This window comes from Theropithecus gelada, chromosome 14 (genome assembly GCF_003255815.1).
Source record: "Theropithecus gelada isolate Dixy chromosome 14, Tgel_1.0, whole genome shotgun sequence".
Lineage (NCBI taxonomy): Eukaryota > Metazoa > Chordata > Mammalia > Primates > Cercopithecidae > Theropithecus > Theropithecus gelada.
In genome coordinates this window covers 112,467,110-112,487,371 of record NC_037682.1, presented here as the reverse complement: position 1 = coordinate 112,487,371, position 20,262 = coordinate 112,467,110, and the positions used below count along the sequence as shown (strand labels likewise).

Sequence of the window (20,262 nt, the reverse complement as noted above, 5' to 3'; positions counted from 1 at the left end):
CAGAAGGGAGGGAGGGAAGGTGAAAGGGAGGGAGGGGGAGAGTGAGAGTGAGAGAGAGAAAGAGAGAGAGAGAGAGAGAGAGGAGAGAGAGAAAGAAAGAGAGACTTTTAAAAAGCAGGATGGAAAAACAGTAACAAACGCCAAAGCCAGAATCCTCAGCCAGCCTGTGAGTAACAGGGAGTAGGTGGTAAAAAGAGCAAAACATTCTTATTTTGGTCCTAAGGATGCCTGAACAGAAACAGAGATTATACCCGGTGTTAGGAAGAAGGTAAATATCCCACAGTCAACTGTTGATGATCTGTGCTCATGAAAATGCCTAGATAATCTTAGATCGCTGGAAAGTCACAAATTATTTCTTTAGACTTCAGAGACATACTTGCCACTACTTATTATTTTGGAGGCTTCAGCAATAATTCTTAACTAGGCATTCTAGGTTAATTATTTTTACATTTGCACACAGGTTTGATTGCCACCAGATGCTCACTTTTTGGTAACAATAACTCATCAGTCAGGTGACCTCATAAACATAGAACTAACATAGACATTCTTGATCCTTATAGTTCATAAATTTGATTAAATTACCCATATTATTGCTCACAGATAACAATTAGAGAAAAATTGCAAAAGAACGAACACCCAGTGTTTAATTTCATTACCTTAACACTATGATATTAGAGATAGAGTATGTAATTTTAGAATTAGGCTCTTGGGGTGGACTCTACCAGTTCATCCTTTAGCCACAGCAGATCTTCCTAAGGCCTCCTCTGTTTCAGACATAACAACGTTCATCTCAGACTCATTCTAACCAGGTATCCCCTGGGTTAGTCAATTTGGGATTGTTCTCTCCTCAGCTGACTTTTTGGTACTTTCTAAGCATGGTGTCTCATACACAGAATGCACTCAATAAATATTTGTTGAATAAATGTATAAACTGTCAGTTCTGCTTAGTGTAAGCTGTTCATCCCAGCACTCATTTCTTGCTTGGCCCCCTGTCACCAATCAGATCTAGGCAGCCACGTGGCATCCTGGTGCTTCAGTGTGGAGGCCAGGAGAGGAGAGGAGAGGAATCCTCACCCAACAGTCAGGTGTGTGTGTTTGTGTGTATGGAGAGAGGGAGAGAGATAAGGAGAGATTGGGAGAGACAGGGAAAGTTATTTTAAGAAATTGGCTCACAGGATTGTGGGGGCTGATAAGTGCAAAAAGCAGGCAGCCTAGAAACTCAGGCAGGATTTCTATGTGATAGACTTAAGGCAGAATTCCTTCTTTGGGAAACCTCAGGTTTTGCTCTTATGTCCTTCAACTGATTGGACGAGGCCCACCCACGTTATCAAGAGTACTCTCCTTTACAAAGTCAATTCACTGTAGATGTTAATCCTTTCTACGAATACTTTCACAGAAACATCTGACTAGTATCTGACCAAGCATCTAAGCAACATAACCTAGCCAAGTTGACACAGAAAAGTTAACATCCCAGAAACGAATGCAGGGAAACTCATACAGGTCTTCAGGTGGTAGGAAATATTTAGTCAACAACCCAATTTGGGATGTCCAGAGGGTTGGTGAATTGTGGCTTCTTTCTGCTCAGAGTTGGTATTCAGGACAGTGGTGCCCTAGGTGGGGAGGGCAGCCTAGCAGTAGGTGTTTCCCGGTGGCGAAAACATTTGGGGTCAGGTGCCTTCCACCAGATGGTTCCTGATGGGCCACTGAGTCGCCGGGAGGGCATTAGTTCCCTCCAGGAATCTAGACATCAAGGCCAGAGCCTAGTGGTGTGGCTACCACAGGCCACAGCAGGGTAGTTTGGACAAAGGCTATGTGTCTCCATTTCTTTTGGATGTCCCCTGACTCCAGGGGTCAATGTGGGGGAGGGGAGCTCCAGAAATGGTGCTGGCTGGAAGACTGCCCAGTGAGTACCAACAGATGTAACGATGGCAAGACACCCTCCTGGAGATAAGGGGCCTGGGTTCCAGGCTCAGCCCTGAACTAGCCCCAAGCATGACTTCAGTTTCCATATCTGTAAACTGGGAATTATCATACCTGCCCTCTTTCCCCCAAAGAACCATCTTGAGGACCAACTGAGAAAAAGCGTGCACAGAAGTGCCCTACGCAAGTGATTCAAAGACCACACACAAGAGGGTGGCAAGCTGCTGTCCTGTAGAAAGCACAGGCTTCAAACACACCATTCCTGGTTTGAACCCTGTTCTTTCACTTACTAGCATGTGGCCTTGCCCATGTTCTTAAACTGATTACAACTCAGTTTCCTCATTTCTAAAATAAGAACGACACAGCTGTATTCATCTCCCAGGACTGCCATAAAAAAAGTACCACAACTGGTGGCTTAAAACAACAGAAATTTATCATGTCATAGTTCTGGAGGCTGGAAGGCCACATCGAGGTGTTGGTGGGGCCAGGTTCTCTCTGCAGACTCTAGGAGGATCCTTCCTTGTCTCCTCTAGCTTTTGGTGGTTGCCAGCAATACTTGGTGTTCCTTGGCTTGTAAATGCATCACTCCAATCTCTGCCTTCGAATTTCCATGGCACTCTCCTCTACGTGTCTGTGTTCAAATTCTGTTCTTTTTATAAGGACGCCAGACAATGGATTAGGGTCCAGCCTAATCTAGTATGGCCACATCTTCACTTGAGTACATCTGCAAAGACCCTACTTCCAAATGAGGTCACATTCACAGGTCCTAGAGGTTAAAACTTCAAGATACATTTTGGGTGGGGGGACACAATTCAACCCTTAACAACAACCCCCATTACAGGGTTAGGAGCATAGGCTGGAGCTGCAAAGGTGGACAATCCCCCTTTCTTAGAGCTGGGATGTGGGGCCTGGCAAGGGGTCACTTCTTCAGCAGGCATGTTGGGTGATCTCTTGGTCTCTACCCTGCTGGGCAGCCTCGAGGTACGGGCTCTGTTCTGGAGCATACCATGGCAGCTGAATCACGGGCACTGAGAGTGACTAGCGTGTTGGGCAAATCTGTATGACGCTCTGCACTTAGAGCCAGTTCAGCTAACAAGAGGAGAGGAAGGCTCTTCTGGTCCAGTAAGGTAAACTAGCAAAGTCAGCTATTTGCTGGCGCTGTAATGGTTATCCATTGATGGATGGGACCCAGCCAGGGTGACTCTTCCTCTGCTCTTCCCACCGGCCAGTATACTTGAAGGTCGTGTCTGTACTCTGCTGCCTGTTGGTGTGTTCTCACAAACTCACTGTGACACTCACCTTGGCCTACCTAGCCAGAGGAGTCTTTCTGATAGGCGGCATGGAATGCAGAAAAGGGCAGGCCAGGTATAAATGACATTAAGTTATCTACAATTTATTCTCCAGGACAGATCATTGAGAGAGAAAGAATCTACATTCCCTTGCCAGTTGCAACACTAGAAGTGAACACAGGTGGACTTGGAAGTTGGCAACGTGCTTGAGAAATGCTAGGGTGGCTTATCTGGGCTGCAGGCAAGGGAGCAAAGTGACCCACGGGGCCAATCACCAACACAGGATCCACCAAGTATTGAATGACCATTCTTGGTCATCGCTATTCAGAGAGGCAGAAGCAATTTTTACTGGAAAGCCCACAAGCATGACTTTTCCATCCCTCCAGTTTGCAAGTTTGTGCAGCTGATAGGAGAAAAAATAGCCCAGCACATTTGCATTTAAGTCTTGAAATCTAAATATTTCCGTGAGTCATTCATTATTCCCGTATAACTCAGTGTTTGCATGCAAATAACTTTAATGACATAAATGCTTATAAAATAAGTCTCTTACCATATGAACGCGGTAAAGAATGCTAATTCCCAGAGTCATGAATGGCTTAGAGAAATCAATCACCTTCTCCCGTTCAGCTGTAATGGTGAGGCCTGCCACTGCCAGATCTGCTTTCTGAAAGGAACAGAGACAGCCTGTCAGTGGGGTGGCCACAGGAGACGAGGTACAGAGACTTGCAACCAGCAACCGTCACTGCTATTGGAGATGTGATGCTGGTCTGACTTCTTGCTTGAGGAGTGGCTCTAAGTCAACAAAGCATACAGATCTGAATGATCACTCATAAAAGTACATGGATATTGAAGCTATAACTCATGTTCACTTGCCGTTAGATCCCTTTCAATACATAAACAATTTTAAAAACAGGGGGTATCACTACTAGACTGTTCAGAGACGGTCTCAAAGTGTCCTAGGGTAGGGGTTCGGGAGGAGGAAACTAGCAGATTGGGCTCCTGCGTTCTCAATAGCTGTTTTTTTTTTTAGAGACAAGGTCTCACTCTGTTACCCAGGCTGGAGTGCAGTGGCGCAATCTCAGCTCACTGCAACCTCTGCCTCCTCAGTTCAAGTGATTCTCCTGCCTCAGCTTCCCGAGTAACTGGGACTATAGGCGTGGGCCACCATGCCTGGCTTATTTTTGTATTCTTAGTAGACACAGGGCTTCACCATGCTGGCCAGGCTGGTCTCAAACTCCCGACCCTGTGATCTGCCCGCCTTGGCCTCCCAAAGTGATGGGATTATAGGCATGAGCCACCATGTCCGGCCCATTCTCAATATTGAGTAGTGTTTGTTCTGTTCAGTTGACAGAACTCCACTGAGTGCTTATGGTGTGTAAGAAACTTTGCTGAAGGGGGCTACAATGAAAAGTAAAAATGCTGCAACCACAGAAATCAGAAAAACCTTAATGCAACCCCATTTGTCCCACAGTGAGGAAGCAGAGACTGGGAAACTGAGCAAGTGGCCCAACGTCACAAAGCTCATCCCGGCTGGCTAGGATTCAGGCCTCCTGGATCACCGGCCACTTACGTCGCTGTCCAGGTGAAACTTCAGGTGTCATTAGTAGACCCAAAGAAGAGTCTCGATGGTGGTTCTCAAAATGCTATCTAGGGGGCCACCGACCTCAGAATCACCTGCTGGGTCAGTTAACATGTGAATTCCTGAGGCTCATCCCAGACTTCCTGGATCAGACTTTCTGGTGGTAGGACCCCGGAAGCTATATTTGTAAAAAGCTGCCCTGATGATTCTACCTTATACTGTACTAATTGTTAAGAGCCATATTTTTATGACCTGGGCGCTGTGTCTCAGACTAGCCTACAACGATTTACATTTTCTAATGCTGGGAGATCAGCTGATGCAAGAGATGAAATACGAAAGTGAAGTGTGGTCCAACAATCTACAAACAGGCTAATGAGTTCTGAATGACTACGTACAAACATTGCAAAGAACACAGGGAGACAGGCCCACATTTTACACACAAGGGAATTATGATGTGTGTACAGGAAGGATAAATTCATTGGCAAAGGTCAGTTTCTTCTCCACCTCAACTCCAATCCTCCATCACCAATTCAGGTTCCACCCCATAAAGCAGTCACACGATCCAGCACAGCTTAACAAACTTGGAGCCTTACACAGTGAGGTCATCCTTAAAAAGCAACTAGGGTGCAGATGCAAATAGAAAATGTGAATGATTCATTCTGTATTTTTCCAAGACAGTGCTGATGACTGCTAGCAAGTGAATCGACCCTTGGGTTCAAAGTGAGGTTTGATTACAGGATTATTAGCGCCTTCATTTAGGGGACTCTTTCAAGGGTTGCTTGGGCCGTTCAGAGCCTCAGCCCCTCCACAACAGAGGCACTGATTTGAATTCAGCTTTTGAGCACAGGTGTCAGGCAACAGAAATGAACCAAACTGGTAGCCAAGCCCTACCTGAAACTTGAGGGGGGGAAACAAGAGTTAAGTGGGCTGGAATGAAGAAACTGGAGGAAAGATGGCAAGATTAGAAAAATTAAAAGTGTTGAAATGGGCGAGAAGTAAACGTGGCATCCGCTCCTTTCCTGGTTGTTTTTTAAAAAATCCATATCAATGAACCAAAGTCAACAACTCTATCCTCAATTTTATTTTCCTCACACCCTGCTTTCCTCCCAAAGGGCAAACTTTGGATTGAAATTTGGAAATCATTTCACAAGTCGATAAAAGTTGGCCAACAGTGACATTATGCCAACACAATTCTGCAAGTCCTTATGGAGACACATCTGGAAATGGGCAGCAGCTCCCTACAGGGTTCTTCCCTGGGCACACAGAGAATGAGCACATGCCGAGGGAGAGCTTGCGCCCCATGTTTGGAGAGCGCATTTCTGTCTACTCACTCACTGACACTTCCCTACAAACAGGGAACCGGCTTCATGCGCACATTGCGGGCACATTCCTGCCGGCCCCAGTCTTTCTTTCCTTTGTCCCCAGTCAACAGGACGCTGGGGGTAAGGGAGGCACGGAAGGAGACAGGAAAGGGCAGTGACAAGCTAAAGGAGGCCATGAAGGGTTTGTGATGGTAGTTTCTTGCACTTAATATCATAATCTCAACATAGAGGAGCAATTACCTACTTTAGCTTGAATGCACTGGGGTATCAGCAACAGTCACATGGGATCAGATTATTCCAATCACATGTGCATTCGTTATTTTACCTTAGTTAAAAAGACATTCTGGCTGGGCGCGGTGACTCACGCCTGTAATCCCAACACTTTGGGAGGCCAGGCTGAGTGGATCACCTGAGGTCAGGAGTTCGAAACCAGCCTGGCCAAAATAGCGAAACTGTCTACTAAATATACAAAAATTAGCTGGGCATGGTGGTGCACGTCTGTAGTCCCAGCTACTCGGGAGGCTGACACAGGAGAATCACTTGAACCCGGGAGATGGAGGATGCAGTGAGCTGAGATCATGCCACTGCACTCCAGCCTGGGCAACAGAGAGAGACTCCATCTTAAAAACAAAACAAAACAAAAGACATTATGCTATAAAGCAGCCTTCAGATGAAGAGATAATGTGCCATGAAAGCAAACTAGTAAGTTGGGGGTCTCGGACTGCAATTCCACCCAGGAGTCGCTGGTGTAAGAGGCTGAGGGGCATGTAGAATGCTGACGGGCATGTTCAATGACAACTCATCCAAGCCCTTCTGCTCCTCTGCCTCCTGGGGGGACAGGTGGGGGCCAGGCCAGGCAGGGGTGGACGTGCTCTCCAGCAGAAAGAGCAGGGAACAGGACATCAGAAGACCTGGCTTTTGGTGACTGCTCCTGCTTTCATAGCCACTGAAGTACACTGAGCTCCAACGAGATAGCACCAGGGCAAGTGAGAACCAGATGGGCAATCGGCAGCTCTGTGCCTTGCTGAAGACAAATAGCTAAACACAGGCAAAGAAGACCCTAAGAAGCTGAGAGGCAAAATCTCATGAGGTGCACAGTCTGTGCAAACTTGCTGGGAGGAGCAGGAGAAGCAGCACCCAGCTGTCTCAGTCAGCTTTGCCAAGTTTTCTCAGAAGTACTCAGTGCTGCAACGCCATGTCTGCTAAAGAGAAGGGAAAATCTGCGGACAGGGCAAAGGTGGAAAAGGCCTGTTATGAAAGATAAAGGAAACCAGTATCTCTCCTAAAGGGGAGACAGAAAAAACATTAAAGGATCCTAACACACCCAAGAGGCCTCCTTTGACCTTCATCTTGTTCTTTCCTGAGTACTGCCCTCAAATCAAAGGAGAACATCCTGGCCTGCCCGTTGGTGATGCTGCAGAGGCGCTGGCAGATGTGGACTAACACGGCTGCAGATGACTAGCAGCCATATGAAAAGAGGGCTGTGAAGCTGGAGGAAAAATGCCAAAAGGATATTGCTGCAAACTGAGCTAAAGGAAAGTCCGATGCAGCAGAAAAGTGAGTTATCAGGGCTGAAGAAAGCAAGGAAAAAAAGGAAGAGGTGGAAAACAAGGAAGATGAAGAGGAGGAGGAGGAAGATGAAGAAAATGAAGACCAGGGTGATGATGATGAATTTGGTTCTAGAGCATTTTTTCTTGTATATGAAGCATTTGACACCCACCCCCCATACAAAACCCATTCCTTTTGAAGAAAATAAGTGAAATGTAAGGCTATGTAGGATTTGTTTTTTAACTGCACAGTGTCTTTTTTTTTTTTTTTGTCTAGTTAACACACTACTGAATGTGTCTTTAGATAATCCTGTCTTGGTGGTATTTTTAATGGCCACTAACCTTGCCTGACACAATATGGGGTTGTAAGTCGGCACAAAAATTTAAAGCAGGTTCTTGGTGCACAGCACAAAGTAGTTATGTATGGGGGCGGTGGCTTATCCATCTTTAGTTGACTCCGATGAAGCTTACACATGATAACTGTCGTTCTGTTAACTGAGTACCGCTCTGTAATTGCAACAAAAAAGTGGCAGCTGTTTGGTTGACATTCTGAATGCTTCAAAGTAAATACAATTTTTATTTTATTTATTTATTTTTTATTATTTTTATTTTTTTGAGACAGAGTCTCGCTCTGTCTCGCCCAGGCTACAGTGCAGTGGCACGATCTTGGCTCACTGCAACCTCCACCTCCCGGGTTCAAGTGATTCTCCTGTCTCAGCCTCCCAAGGAGCTGGGAATACAGGCGCCTGCCACCACACCCGGTTAATTTTGTATTTTTAGCAGAGATGGGGTTTCATCATGTTGGCCAGGCTGGTTTCAAACTCCTGACCTCAGGTGATCCACCCGTCTCGGCCTCCCAAAGTTTTAAAATTTTAAACCAAAAAGAACCGTGACTCTTGTCACTTGTGGACCACAACCTCATCATGACCTTAGGCAAATTATTCCACCGTCCGGAATAGTGTCCTCAACTGTAAAACGAAAGGGTTCAAGGGGAGGTTCTCCAAGCTCCTTTCCAGCTGTCAAATCCCCGGCTTTAATGTGCCTGACTAGAAGAGGCAGAACGTACATGAGTGGCGCCTACTTTGCTTAAGTGGATGATGGCGGTCAGCAGTATTGAATACTCTGAGGAGGAAACTGATGACCAGACTAGTCAGTGAAGAGCAGCCGCTAGCAGGGACATTTGATTTTAGGGAAAGAAATTCAGAAAGGGGCCAGCTGGGGAAGGCAGGTCTAAAATCGTAACCCAGGGGGGATGGAAAACCAGAAAAGGCTGGGACCATTAGAGCCACAGGGTAGGTCTGCCGGAGGAAGAAAAAGACTGGTGAAGGGAAGCAGAGAGTGCTCCATGCATCCCATGTGCCTGGCTGTGGCACGGGGCGGATGTGCGCCCGCACAGGGGTACAGAAATACATTCCCTCCGAGAGAAAGACTTCTGTCTCCTCTCCCTATTTTTGACTGAAAGTGTTCTTTGAAGAGCTTTGTGTTCTGCCTCTGAGAGGCCCCCTCTTTTATCTCCTGGATGTTTGTAGAGTTTACAAGGGGAGGGCAGGCAGGAGCCAGCCTGGAGGTGACTTCCAAAACATACTCTCTTTGACCTCCTGGAGATTAATAGGGGCCATGCAGCTGCCACCATTTCTATCAATGCCTGAAGGCTTGGTGTGGCCACTGGTCCTCTCCTGGGACATGAGCCTGGCTGGGAGGAAGATGAGCTTTCACAACAAGGCTGTGGTCTGCATCTGCCTGGGCCCGCTGCTCCCACTCTGGGCTTCCTGAGAATGGCATGAGGAGCGGTCTAATGGCAGTACCAGATCCAGGACCATCTGAAGCCAGCAAAGCCTTCCCATCTCCCTCTCTTCTTTTTCAGACAGCTGTTGCCCCCTTTCGGGCAAAATTCCCTCCCTCCTACTCAGCAGTGCCCTAGCACCATGGCGCTGACTTCTTTTTTTTTTTTTTTTTTGAGACGGAGTCTGGCTCTGTCATCCAGGCTGGAGTGCAGTGGCGCAATCTTGGCTCACTGCAAGCTCTGCCTCCCAGGTTCTTGCCATTCTCCTGCCTCAGCCTCCCAAGTAGCTGGGACTACAGGCGCCCGCCACCATGCCCAGCTAATTTTTTATATTTTTAGTAGAGATGGGGTTTCACCATGTTAGCCAGGATGGTCTTGATCTGACCTCGTGATCCACCAGCCTTGGTCTCCCAAAGTGCTGAGATTACAGGCATGAGCCACCGTGCCTGGATATGACCTCTTGCAGCCTCAGGCCTGCCTCCTCCACCTGGCCTGGCTGCCCTCCCTTACACACAGCCATGCTAATGGGAGGGTGGGATGGGTCAGGAGACCTGCCAATGCCTCTGCTCCTTGACGTCCAAATGTCTGTGTGCAACTCATTTCCCTTCTCTGGGACTCATTTTTCTCCACTGTAAAATGGGGCAATACCTGCCTATCAATATTATGTGAGAGTCAAGAGAGATGTTGGTTGTGAAAGAGCCTTATCAATCATAAAACTGTAGAGTGCTGCCCTATCAATAAGGGGCTAGCGAGGCAGTAGAGGGGGTAACTGAACTTAGTTTTCAGCGTGGCCTAGAACTACCTGGACTCGCACTCAACTTACCTGTTGTATGACCTTGGGCAAGTCATTTATTCAACTTTTTCTAAGCCTCAGTTTGCTTATCTATAACACGGGGATAATAACAGTATCTAGCTCCTAGAACTGTTGAGAAGATGAATGAGGCCACGTCTGTAAATGCTGAGCATGGGGCCTGGTTCCAAGTAAGTAGCCAGCAGGTGTTTGCTGTTGGGATGACAATGCTGCTGCTGCTGCTGCTACTGAACTTGACAATGAGGATCATCTTAGCAAGGGCTTATGGAGACCTTATGATGAGTTGTGGGCATGTTTGGAGGCAGGCAGACCTGTTCTGTGTATGTACAGCCCTAACTGGTCACTGCGTCCCCCACTCGGCCCCCTGCGGCCTTTCCCGGGTGACCTGGAGCACACACACAACTATGTTGACACAATGTGCTTCTCTGGTGTGACTGTCTGTCTCTGTGGACCCATGTGGGGTCCAGGCCTCCCAGACCTCAGGCTGTCCGTCCTTTGGAAAACTGGGAAAAATCCAGCACTTAGCTTGGAAAGCCAGTCATTCTCCCCAGCCCCTTCTTCGAAACATGATTCTCCTTTGGGGAGAATGAATCACATGGCCTCTCCAGCTCCCTTTGAATCCTCTTTCAGATCCTCTCTTCTATCTCTGATCAGCTTCCAGATCTTTCTTCTCTGACCTTTTTATACTGCACCCCCTCACCCCAGCTTTCTGCCCTTGGGGAGGCCAGCTGCCCCTGCCCCCTCTCCATGCAGGCAGCTTTCTTCAACTCTGCAAGTCAGGCCTCCACGTCTCCTGTTTCACCTGCTGCTGGGGCTGCAGAGTGCCTCCCATTCTTTGATGTCATTTAACTCTGTAATTGTGTTACTTAACTCTGGGAAGCTTTAGGAGCCTACAGTTGGGATGAGAAAACGCTACCCAGAACAAGCATTCCTGGAAACCTTCATTCCAAGGTAATTGTCTCTGGAGATCCCCTGTATATTGAAAAGGCTTATGGAATTCCAAGCAGGGCCAGGCCTGAGGCTGTGAAAATGAGGCTGGCGTTACCTGTGAACACCCAGATAGGAAGCAGCTCTGTGCCCAGCAAGCCTGGCTTTCCCGGGAGGGATGAGGCACATTTGGCTCTGGATGAGGATAGGGGCTGAGGGTAACATGGGGCTGCTGAGCTCACTGGGGGATTTCAGCGTGGGCGGGGGCTGCCCGCAGAGCCCATTGCCCTCTCCCCGCCTATTTCCTCCTCGCTAATGCTCAGTGTACCCTCGCAGCTCTCCACTGACTCTCTGCCCTGCACCAGGCAGTGTGCAAAGTGCTGGGATACTACGGTGAACAGATACAGGCACAGTCCCTGACAGCAAAAAAAAAAAAAAACAAAAAACTGCAGGCCAATAGAGGAGGCGAACAGGTATCAGATTGTAAAAAAACAAAACAAAACAAAAAAAAAACTTGTAAAATTGCACGCGTGCTGTGTTTATAGTGTGTTTATAGAGGGGTTATATATGGCACCATAAGAAGGTGGAACAGGGCTTGGGCAGAGCCTGGAAGGTCCACAGGAGTTTTCCCCCGATGAGACTCAGTTGTCTGAACACGGGTGACCAGTGAGAAGGCCTGGGTGAGTATTCCCACAGAAGGTACAGCGTGTGTCAAGGCCCCGATGCAGGAGGGAGCTTGGTGCTTTCCAGGGGCTGTGGGAAGGCCAGAGTGGCTAGAACACACAGGGCCAGGAGCGTGCTGTCAGATGAGGCTGGAGAGGCAGGCAGGGAGAGAGGAGGCAATGCCCCAGAGAGCAGTCAGAAGATCCTGAAGTATTTTCTACAGTGAATGTCCTACGGTATCGGACTTGTAATATCAATACAGCTAATACCCGTATCTCTTCCTATGTGTCAGGCACTGAACTAAGCCCTTTACATGTTACCTCACTCAGTACCCACAAAACCTCTATGAGACAGGTTACTCATTACTATTATTATCCTTATTTAACAGATGAGAAAACTGAGGCACAGAGAATTCAAGTAACTTGCCCAAGGTTGCACAGCAAGTAAGTGGCAGAGCCAGGATTCAAAGCCACTTAATTTGGCTTCAGAGTCTGCATGCCGAATTGGCCACACATTCAATCGGCTCTAGTGAAGAAAAAGATTGAAGGGAGGCAAGAAAGGGCCCTTTGCACTTTTCTCCTCACTCCCTTGCCATGTATATCACCATACTCCAGGCAATGTGATCTCCACCCCATCACTCCACCAATGCCACTCCGGCCAAGGTCAGCATGACCTCCATGGTACAATGACCAAGGGGTGCTTAAGTCCTTGTGTTGCCAAGTCTCCTAGCCTGCCATTCTCTCCAGTTCCTGCAGGGGCTCTCCTAATAAGGCCAAAGTCAAGGACATAGCTCTGCTTCCCTCCACCTGCTCTGACCTGTGACTACATTGCCTGGGTCACTGGCACCAAGCCAAACTGGGTTCAAGTCCTAGCCCTGCCAGTTACTAACAGTGTGACCTTAGATAGGTGTGATTTCTCTCCCAGCTCATTTTTCTTATCTGTAAAGTGGGGATAATAATTGCCCATTCAGAGATGTTACGAGGACGAAGGAAATAATACATATAATACACGAAACATAAAGCGGGTGCTCAGTATTTCTAGCAAAACTGACTTATGCACCACCACAACTGCACCTGTCCTCCCTCTTTAAGAAATTATTCACGACTCCCACTCCTCTGCAGTCCAGTGCGTGGGAGTCTGGCCCTCGTGGTCTGCCTACTCCTGCAAGTTCGGCCCCATTTCCATCACTCCTCTCCCAGACACTGCCCCTCCCCTGCAGCCAGGCCAGCTCAGCTGGCTCTCAACACACCTTATACTTTTCTGCAGTTATATTTACTCCACATCAAAAGTCCGAACATCAACTCCACCTACTCTCTTCAAGGTCTATTCAAAGTTTACCATCCTCATAAAGCCTTCTCTGATCATCTTCCCAGGCATAAGCCCTCCCTTCTTTGTCACCAAAGAGAGAAGGCAACGCTTGTGCCACCCGCCGTGGCATATACTATAAATTTCCTTGTATTAGCACAGGAGGCTTGGACTCACTCCAACTCTGCCACCTATGAGCTGCGTGATCTTAACTTCTCTGTGCCTCAGTTTTTTCATCGATAAAGTAGGGATAATGATAGTTCCCACCTCCATGGAGCTTCTATGGGAATCACATGAGCAACCCACACAAAGCTTAGGCCTGACACAGATAACTCACAATAAATGTTAGCTCTTACTATTACTGCTGTTGACATTTGTGTGCATATCTCATCTCCACATTAGATAAATTTCCTGAAGCAGGGATCAAATCTTAAAAAAAAACACCATTTCAAAGCTCCCATTAGCCCTGTTTTGGAGACAAAGAAGCTGAGACCCAGAGAGGTTCATAATTTGCTCAAATACACACAGCTAGGACATGAAGAAAGCTAGCTTCAGACCCCCATGTACACATTCTCAGACTGTGCGCTTGGCTTTCTTATTACAGCACGGTTCGTAGTGACTTTCCCCAAGAGGGCACACAATCAGTCCCTAGTGAAGAGCCAGTACAGCCAAGGCGGGGACCCCCCTAAACGTGGCCCGCCCTCGAGCCCCTTCTTGCTGGCAGCTGAAGCAGGCTGATTTCTGACAGATGCCTGTATGCAGGAGGGATTTTTGTCAGGAGGATGGAACATTAGAACCAGAGTCAGGTCATGCTGCGGATGCGATCCGACACACGTCCTCATCCTCCAGCCTAAGGAAGACTTGAAGCCGTAGGTTCCCCACTAGAGGGCGCCCTTCTCCCCTTGCCCCGCCCCAGACCCGGTTCCCTCTAACACGTTGGACAGCGTCATGTGGGCCGCCCAACCACAAGAGGAAGGGCCCCTTGCTCCAACCTGGCTTAACGCAGCTGTCAGCGGAGGGGTGTTAATTACAGTCCGGGAAGGAATGGAGATGCCAGGCCCAGGCTGAGCCAGAGGCCGGAAGACTGGCTCCACGGAGCTGCTTCCAAATTCTCCCTAGGCCCCAGTCCTTTTGTGCTGTAGCAGTTGAGCAGAATAACATCTGCATCTCAGTCCATTTCAAATTAGATTATCTGCTCACTTCCTGTCTTTTGATCAATTCGCCTGCGGGCAGCTTTCTCCCTCCAACCCGCACCTATTGAGATGCTCAGGGAACTTGCCAGGACTCACTGGGGTCACTGAGCTGCAGCGCAATGGGATCAGAAGAAGGCAGGGAGGTTCACTCCCACTACTGGCCCACACGAGCATCTGCAGAGTTCATCCTTTATACTTCGGTGTCACATGCCTGGGAACGCAAACGCACACATCTGCTCTCCTGCCACATGAGTCAGGCTGTCTGCCCACGCCACCCGCCGCAGGCTGGAGACAAGGAGAAACTCTTCGGGGTCACATGGCACCCGCAAAATATTTGGTGTCCTTGTCCACTGAGGAGACTGGATGCCAAGCCCACCACTTCTCCCTTCTTTCAGAACCAGGATATAGGAACAAAGATCAGGGAATAAGGGAACAGTAAATAGCACCCAATTGTTCACCTGTGCCAACACACACACACACACACACACACACGTCTTTGCTAACCAATGCGAGCCCATGTTTGTAGAAAGCATTCCTGCTCACTGGGCCGAGCCTATGCACAGCAATGCTTGAAGAGGCAGAGGCCCAGTAGAGCATTAGCATTCCTGGGGAAGTAGCAATGTCATCCGCAGGTCCAAGTGCTCCCTAGTGCTATTTCTTTTTTTTTTTTTTTTTTTTTTGAGACGGAGTCTCGCTCTGTCGCCCAGGCTGGAGTGCAGTGGCGCGATCTCGGCTCACTGCAAGCTCCGCCTCCCGGGTTCACGCCATTCTCCTGCCTCAGCCTCCCGAGTAGCTGGGACCACAGGCGCCCGCCACCTCGCCCGGCTAGTTTTTTGTATTTTTTAGTAGAGACGGGGTTTCACCGTGTTCGCCAGGATGGTCTCGATCTCCTGACCTCGTGATCCGCCCGTCTCGGCCTCCCAAAGTGCTGGGATTACAGGCTTGAGCCACCGCGCCCGGCCCCCTAGTGCTATTTCTAGAGGTTACAGCTTACTCGTGGGGCTGGATGAATTTCTTTAGAGTTAAATTAAAGTCCCCATGAAATATTTAGTTGGCTCGGCACAGGGCTGTGTTATTGGCGTATGGAGGGCAGATTTTAGGAAAGAACCAGCGCTAAGGAACGAAGGGGCTGGCGGTTCATTTGCAGGTGAAATTATGTGACACAGAGGTCCAAGCTAGCTCAGGAGGCCAAGCAGATACTGTTTACCCTTGACCCTTTCATCACAGGCTCCCGTTCACTGGCCCACGAATCCTCTTGCTTTTTGGCGTCAGGCAGATGCGTGTTTGAATCCCGGCTCTGCCATTCACCAGCTGAGCTACTACCAGAAATCTGAGCTTCAGTGTCTTCATCTCTAAAACAGGCAAAATAACGTATACTTCTTATGATTGTGGCAAGGATTAAATCCAAGTCCCTGTGTAAACAGAGCTCACATGCGGTTCTGCTTCTTACAATCCCCTCTTCCCACTGCAGCCAGAGGGGTCTTTGGGAAAGCGAAAGCAGATGATCCCATTCTTCTCCACGTTGCCTTCTTGCTTTCTTTTTTTTCCCCTTTTTCTTTTTTTTTTTTGAGACGGAGTCTCACTCTGCCGCCCAGGCTGGAGTGCAGTGGTGTGATCTCGGCTCACTGCAGCCTCCACCTCCCAGGTTCCAGCCATTCTCCTGCTTCAGCCTCCAGGGTAGCTGGGATTACAGGTGTGCACCACCACGCCTGGCTAATTTTTGTATTTTTAGTAGAAACAGGGTTTCACGATGTGGGCTAGACTGGTCTCACACTGCTGATCTCAGGTGATCTGCCTGCCCTGGCTCCCCAAAGTGCTAGGATTACAGGCGTGAGCCACCACGCCCAGCCCACCTTCTTAATCTTTTTCATGCCATGGACCTCTTTAACAGTCTGTTGATACCTGTTCACCTCTTATTTTAAAATGTTTTAAAATGACTACATAGAAATTCAGTTATCAAAATTTGTGTATACCTTTTTGTGGTATAGTGGTATCTGTGCCTCTTTACATAACAAGAGCTGGAAGTAGGTCTAATAGCAACACTAAATTAATACCATTGGTGACAAAGTCACAGGTGTGGTTAATACCACGAAGCTTTGTTGACCACATTCATAGTCGAAGGAAATATTACATTTCTGTTTGAACTTAGAAAAATATATAGATGTTAATTTTTCCTTTCTTTCTTTCTTTTCTTTCTTTTTTTTTTTTTTTTTTTTGAGACAGAGTCTCACTCTGTCACCCAGGCTGGAGGGCAGTGATGTGACGTGGGTTCACTGCAACCTTGCCTCTCAGGTTCAAGCGATTCTCCTGCCTCAGCCTCCTGGTAGCTGGGACTACAGGCATGCACCACCACACCCAGCTAATGTCTGTATTTTTAGTAGAGATGGGGTTTTGCCATGTTGGCGAGGCTGGTCTCGAACTCCTGACCTCAAGTGATCTGCCCACCTCAGCCTCCCAAAGTGCTGGGATTACACATGTGAGCCACTGCGTCTGGCCAATTCTTCCTTTCTAGTTTTGTGGACTCTCAGTACTATCCTCAGACCATGGGTGTATGTGGACCCTAGGAAAAGAACCCAGAGACTTCCAAGTTCATAGACAATAAAGTCCTAACTCCTTACCGTGGACCACCAGGCATTGGTGATATGGCAGTCCACTCACCACACTCTAGCTAGTCATGCTAACCCCCATCCTGATTTCTGAACATGACAAGTTCACTTTCCACCTTGGGATCTTGGAGTTTACTCTTTCCCCTCCACATATGCTCTGCCCTGGCCATGGCCCGGCTGGCTTCTCACCGTTCTGACCTCAGCTCAGGCACCAGGCCATCAGCACGGCCTTCCCTGCTTGCCCACTTAATAGGGCCCTCTCCTCGAGACACTCTGGCTCATTAACCTGCTTTATTTTCTTCACAGCAGAAATCATGACCTGAAATTGTCTTGTTTATTTACTAGTTTACCTGTTGATTGTCTAGAGTGCCATCTTCAGGAGGGAGTGACCTTCGTCCGCCTTAATCACCATACATCTCCAGTGTCAAGAACCTGCCATGTGCCAGGCACTACATAAATATTTGCTGAATGAAGTCATGATTGAATGAATGAATAGACAAATCCAAGAGAGGAGCTCAATTAACATTATTCTCCATCCTTGGCTCTCAACTGGTGGAATAATTTTGTAGCAGAATGTTTTGACTAAGGGCACACACTCTAGGGCCAGCTCAGCCGCTTACTAACTGCATAATCTTATGCCAGTTATTTAACCTCTTTGTACTTTAGTTTCCTCATCTGGAAAATAGGGTTAGTAATATTACATACCTTGTAGGTATGTTGGGGAAGTTAAATTAAGGAATATATAAAAAGCACTTAGAACAGTGCCTGAAACATAGGGAATGTTCCAGAAGTGTCAGCTTTTATTATTTTGTTACAACTTAAAGGATTCACTTCAATTTTATTTATTTATTTTTAAATTATTGTTTCAGAAAATTCAATGTAGGTATTGAAGGCAGTACAAAGAAATCCCATGATTAAAAGACTAATATGCATTATAGATGTCAGTGTTTATATAGTTGAGGTGTGAAAGAGAATGGGAACTGAGAGAAAGGTCCAGACAGGTTATGGTACATGGCAAAGCCCAGAGAGGCCTGAGCTTCGCTTCCTCACATCACTACTACCATCGCCATCACACCTGACTTTCTGAAGACTGACCAACAATTTATATGTCTAATCAAGAAAATAAATTGAATCCTATCTGAGTTTTCAGGAAGACATGCTCATTTCTTTTTTTTTTTTTTGGTAATGGAGTCTCGTTCTGTTGCCCAATATGGAGTGCAGTGGTGTGATCTTGGCTCACTGAAACCTCCACCTCCTGAGTTCAAGCAACTCCCCTGCCTCAGCCTCCTGAGTAGCTGGGATTACAGGTGCACATCACCACACCTGGCTAATTTTTTTGTATTTTTAGTAGAGATGGGGTTTCACCATGTTGGCCAGACTGGTTGTGAACTCCTGACTTCAGGTGATCCACCCGCCTCAGTCTCCCAAAGTGCTGGGATTATAGGCATGAGCCACTACGCTGGATCGATATGCTCATTTCTTTTTTTTTTTTTTTTTTTTTTTTTTTTTTTTTTTTTTTTTTTTTTTGAGACGGAGTCTCGCTCTGTAGCCCGGGCTGGAGTGCAGTGGCCGGATCTCAGCTCACTGCAAGCTCCGCCTCCCGGGTTTACGCCATTCTCCTGCCTCAGCCTCCCGAGTAGCTGGGACTACAGGCGCCCGCCACCTCGCCCGGCTAGTTTTTTGTATTTTTTAGTAGAGATGGGGTTTCACGGTGTTCGCCAGGATGGTCTCGATCTCCTGACCTCGTGATCCGCCCATCTCGGCCTCCCAAAGTGCTGGGATTACAGGCTTGAGCCACCGCGCCCGGCCGAGCAACGTGGACCGGAGGTTTTATCAATAAAGGGTGCATTTGGGTTAGATATGCTCATTTCTAACCCAAATGCACCCTTTATTGATAAAACCTCCGGTCCACGTTGCAGTCACCAATAAGCCATGGGACAAGGGGCACTGAATTTTCACCAGTGAGTCCACCCTCTTCTGACAGTCTCCTATCCCCGCTGGCAGCCAAAACAGCTGGTTAAGCTCTGGATTGCTGACAACGGGCAAAGCTAACTGGCCCACATGGGGATCCAACCTGCAGACCTGAACTAATGAGCAAGGGCTTGTGCTGGCCTAACCAGCCCTACATTATTTCGAGGCTATGGGTTCCAGGCCCATTCAGGGGCCTGTGTAAAGCCAGCCTGGGCAAGCCCGGGCAAGAGCTTTCTGCCGCTGTAGGAGCCCGACGGTGCCACTGGCTCAGGGCGCTGTCTTCCTTTCATTTTCCCTCCCACTTGTCAGCCCTGTAACTGGGAATGGTGAGATTCACAGGCCTGTTACTAGGACTGTTTTTGTTGGGTGAAATGAAGTACCACCAACTTCTGGGAGCAGTGCCCACAGCCATAGAGAACTTCTAGAGGCCTCCCCTGTGCCCCCTCTCTATTCGCACTTCTTCCCCCATCCCCTACAGCCCCTGAGAGACGGAGAAGGGAGGCCCCGGCTCTGAACTGCTCCACCGCCCCAGGGAGTGAGCAGTGATGTGACCAATCAGATGCACAAAGTGGACGGCATCTGGCCCCTTCTCATTTCCAGTCAGCATGTGCACACGTTGAGACTGCTGCAAAGGGCAGCAGGGCATTTTCTCGGGAATCCCTGCCATTTTTTGAGGAAGAGAACTGGAGACATTATTGTGAACCTCTGGCCACTCTTCCTGGGTGATAAAGGTGTATCTGGTCTTTTTCTGAGCGGTGTCCCACTTGTTGACATGGCTCATATGCCCATCAAGAGTCACACCCCAAAAGTTATTTTTCACAGATCGTACTTGAGACCCACAGCAATGTCTAAGGTTGGCAGTAACCTATTCAGAGATGAGGAGAATGAGACTCAAGAAGTTATGTGGTGTTAAATTTGGAATAATGCTTACCTTTGGGTGGACGAAAGGTGTAGAGAGTGAAACAGGAAAGAGGTGGGTGGGGACAAGGGGGTCTTCGGGATGCCGCTAAGGGTATATTTCTTTATCTGGACAGTGACTGATCACACAGGGATCATTCATTAAGCGGACACTTACGATTTGTGCACTTTTCTATATGTCTATTTCAATATAATTTTTTTTAAGTTAAGTGATTTTCCCAAGTAGAAGAGAGAATGGCCACTGTTGAGCCTGCCACTAAATATGCTCTGCTGACTCTGTGGTAAGGAGCCTGGAAGGGAAGCCACGGCTGCTGCCACTGTACTGACTGCTGCAGTGGCGACCTCACACATGCAAGGGAGCCACACGCAGGCCTGGCCAACCTCCTGTGCACCTCTCTTTACACATCTGGGTGATTCTAATGCAAGAA

At 48.0% G+C, this 20,262-nt stretch overlaps 1 protein-coding gene across 1 annotated transcript in view; it reads right to left on the bottom strand.

Annotated features, from left to right (window-relative positions):
- GRIK4 (glutamate ionotropic receptor kainate type subunit 4) overlaps positions 1 to 20,262 on the bottom strand; it is a 427,684-nt gene that overhangs the window by 44,236 nt on the left and 363,186 nt on the right. The window contains exon 13 of the mRNA XM_025356723.1: positions 3,760 to 3,873. Coding sequence (XP_025212508.1) covers positions 3,760 to 3,873 — 114 coding nt within the window. The remainder of the gene's footprint in view (positions 1 to 3,759; positions 3,874 to 20,262) is intronic.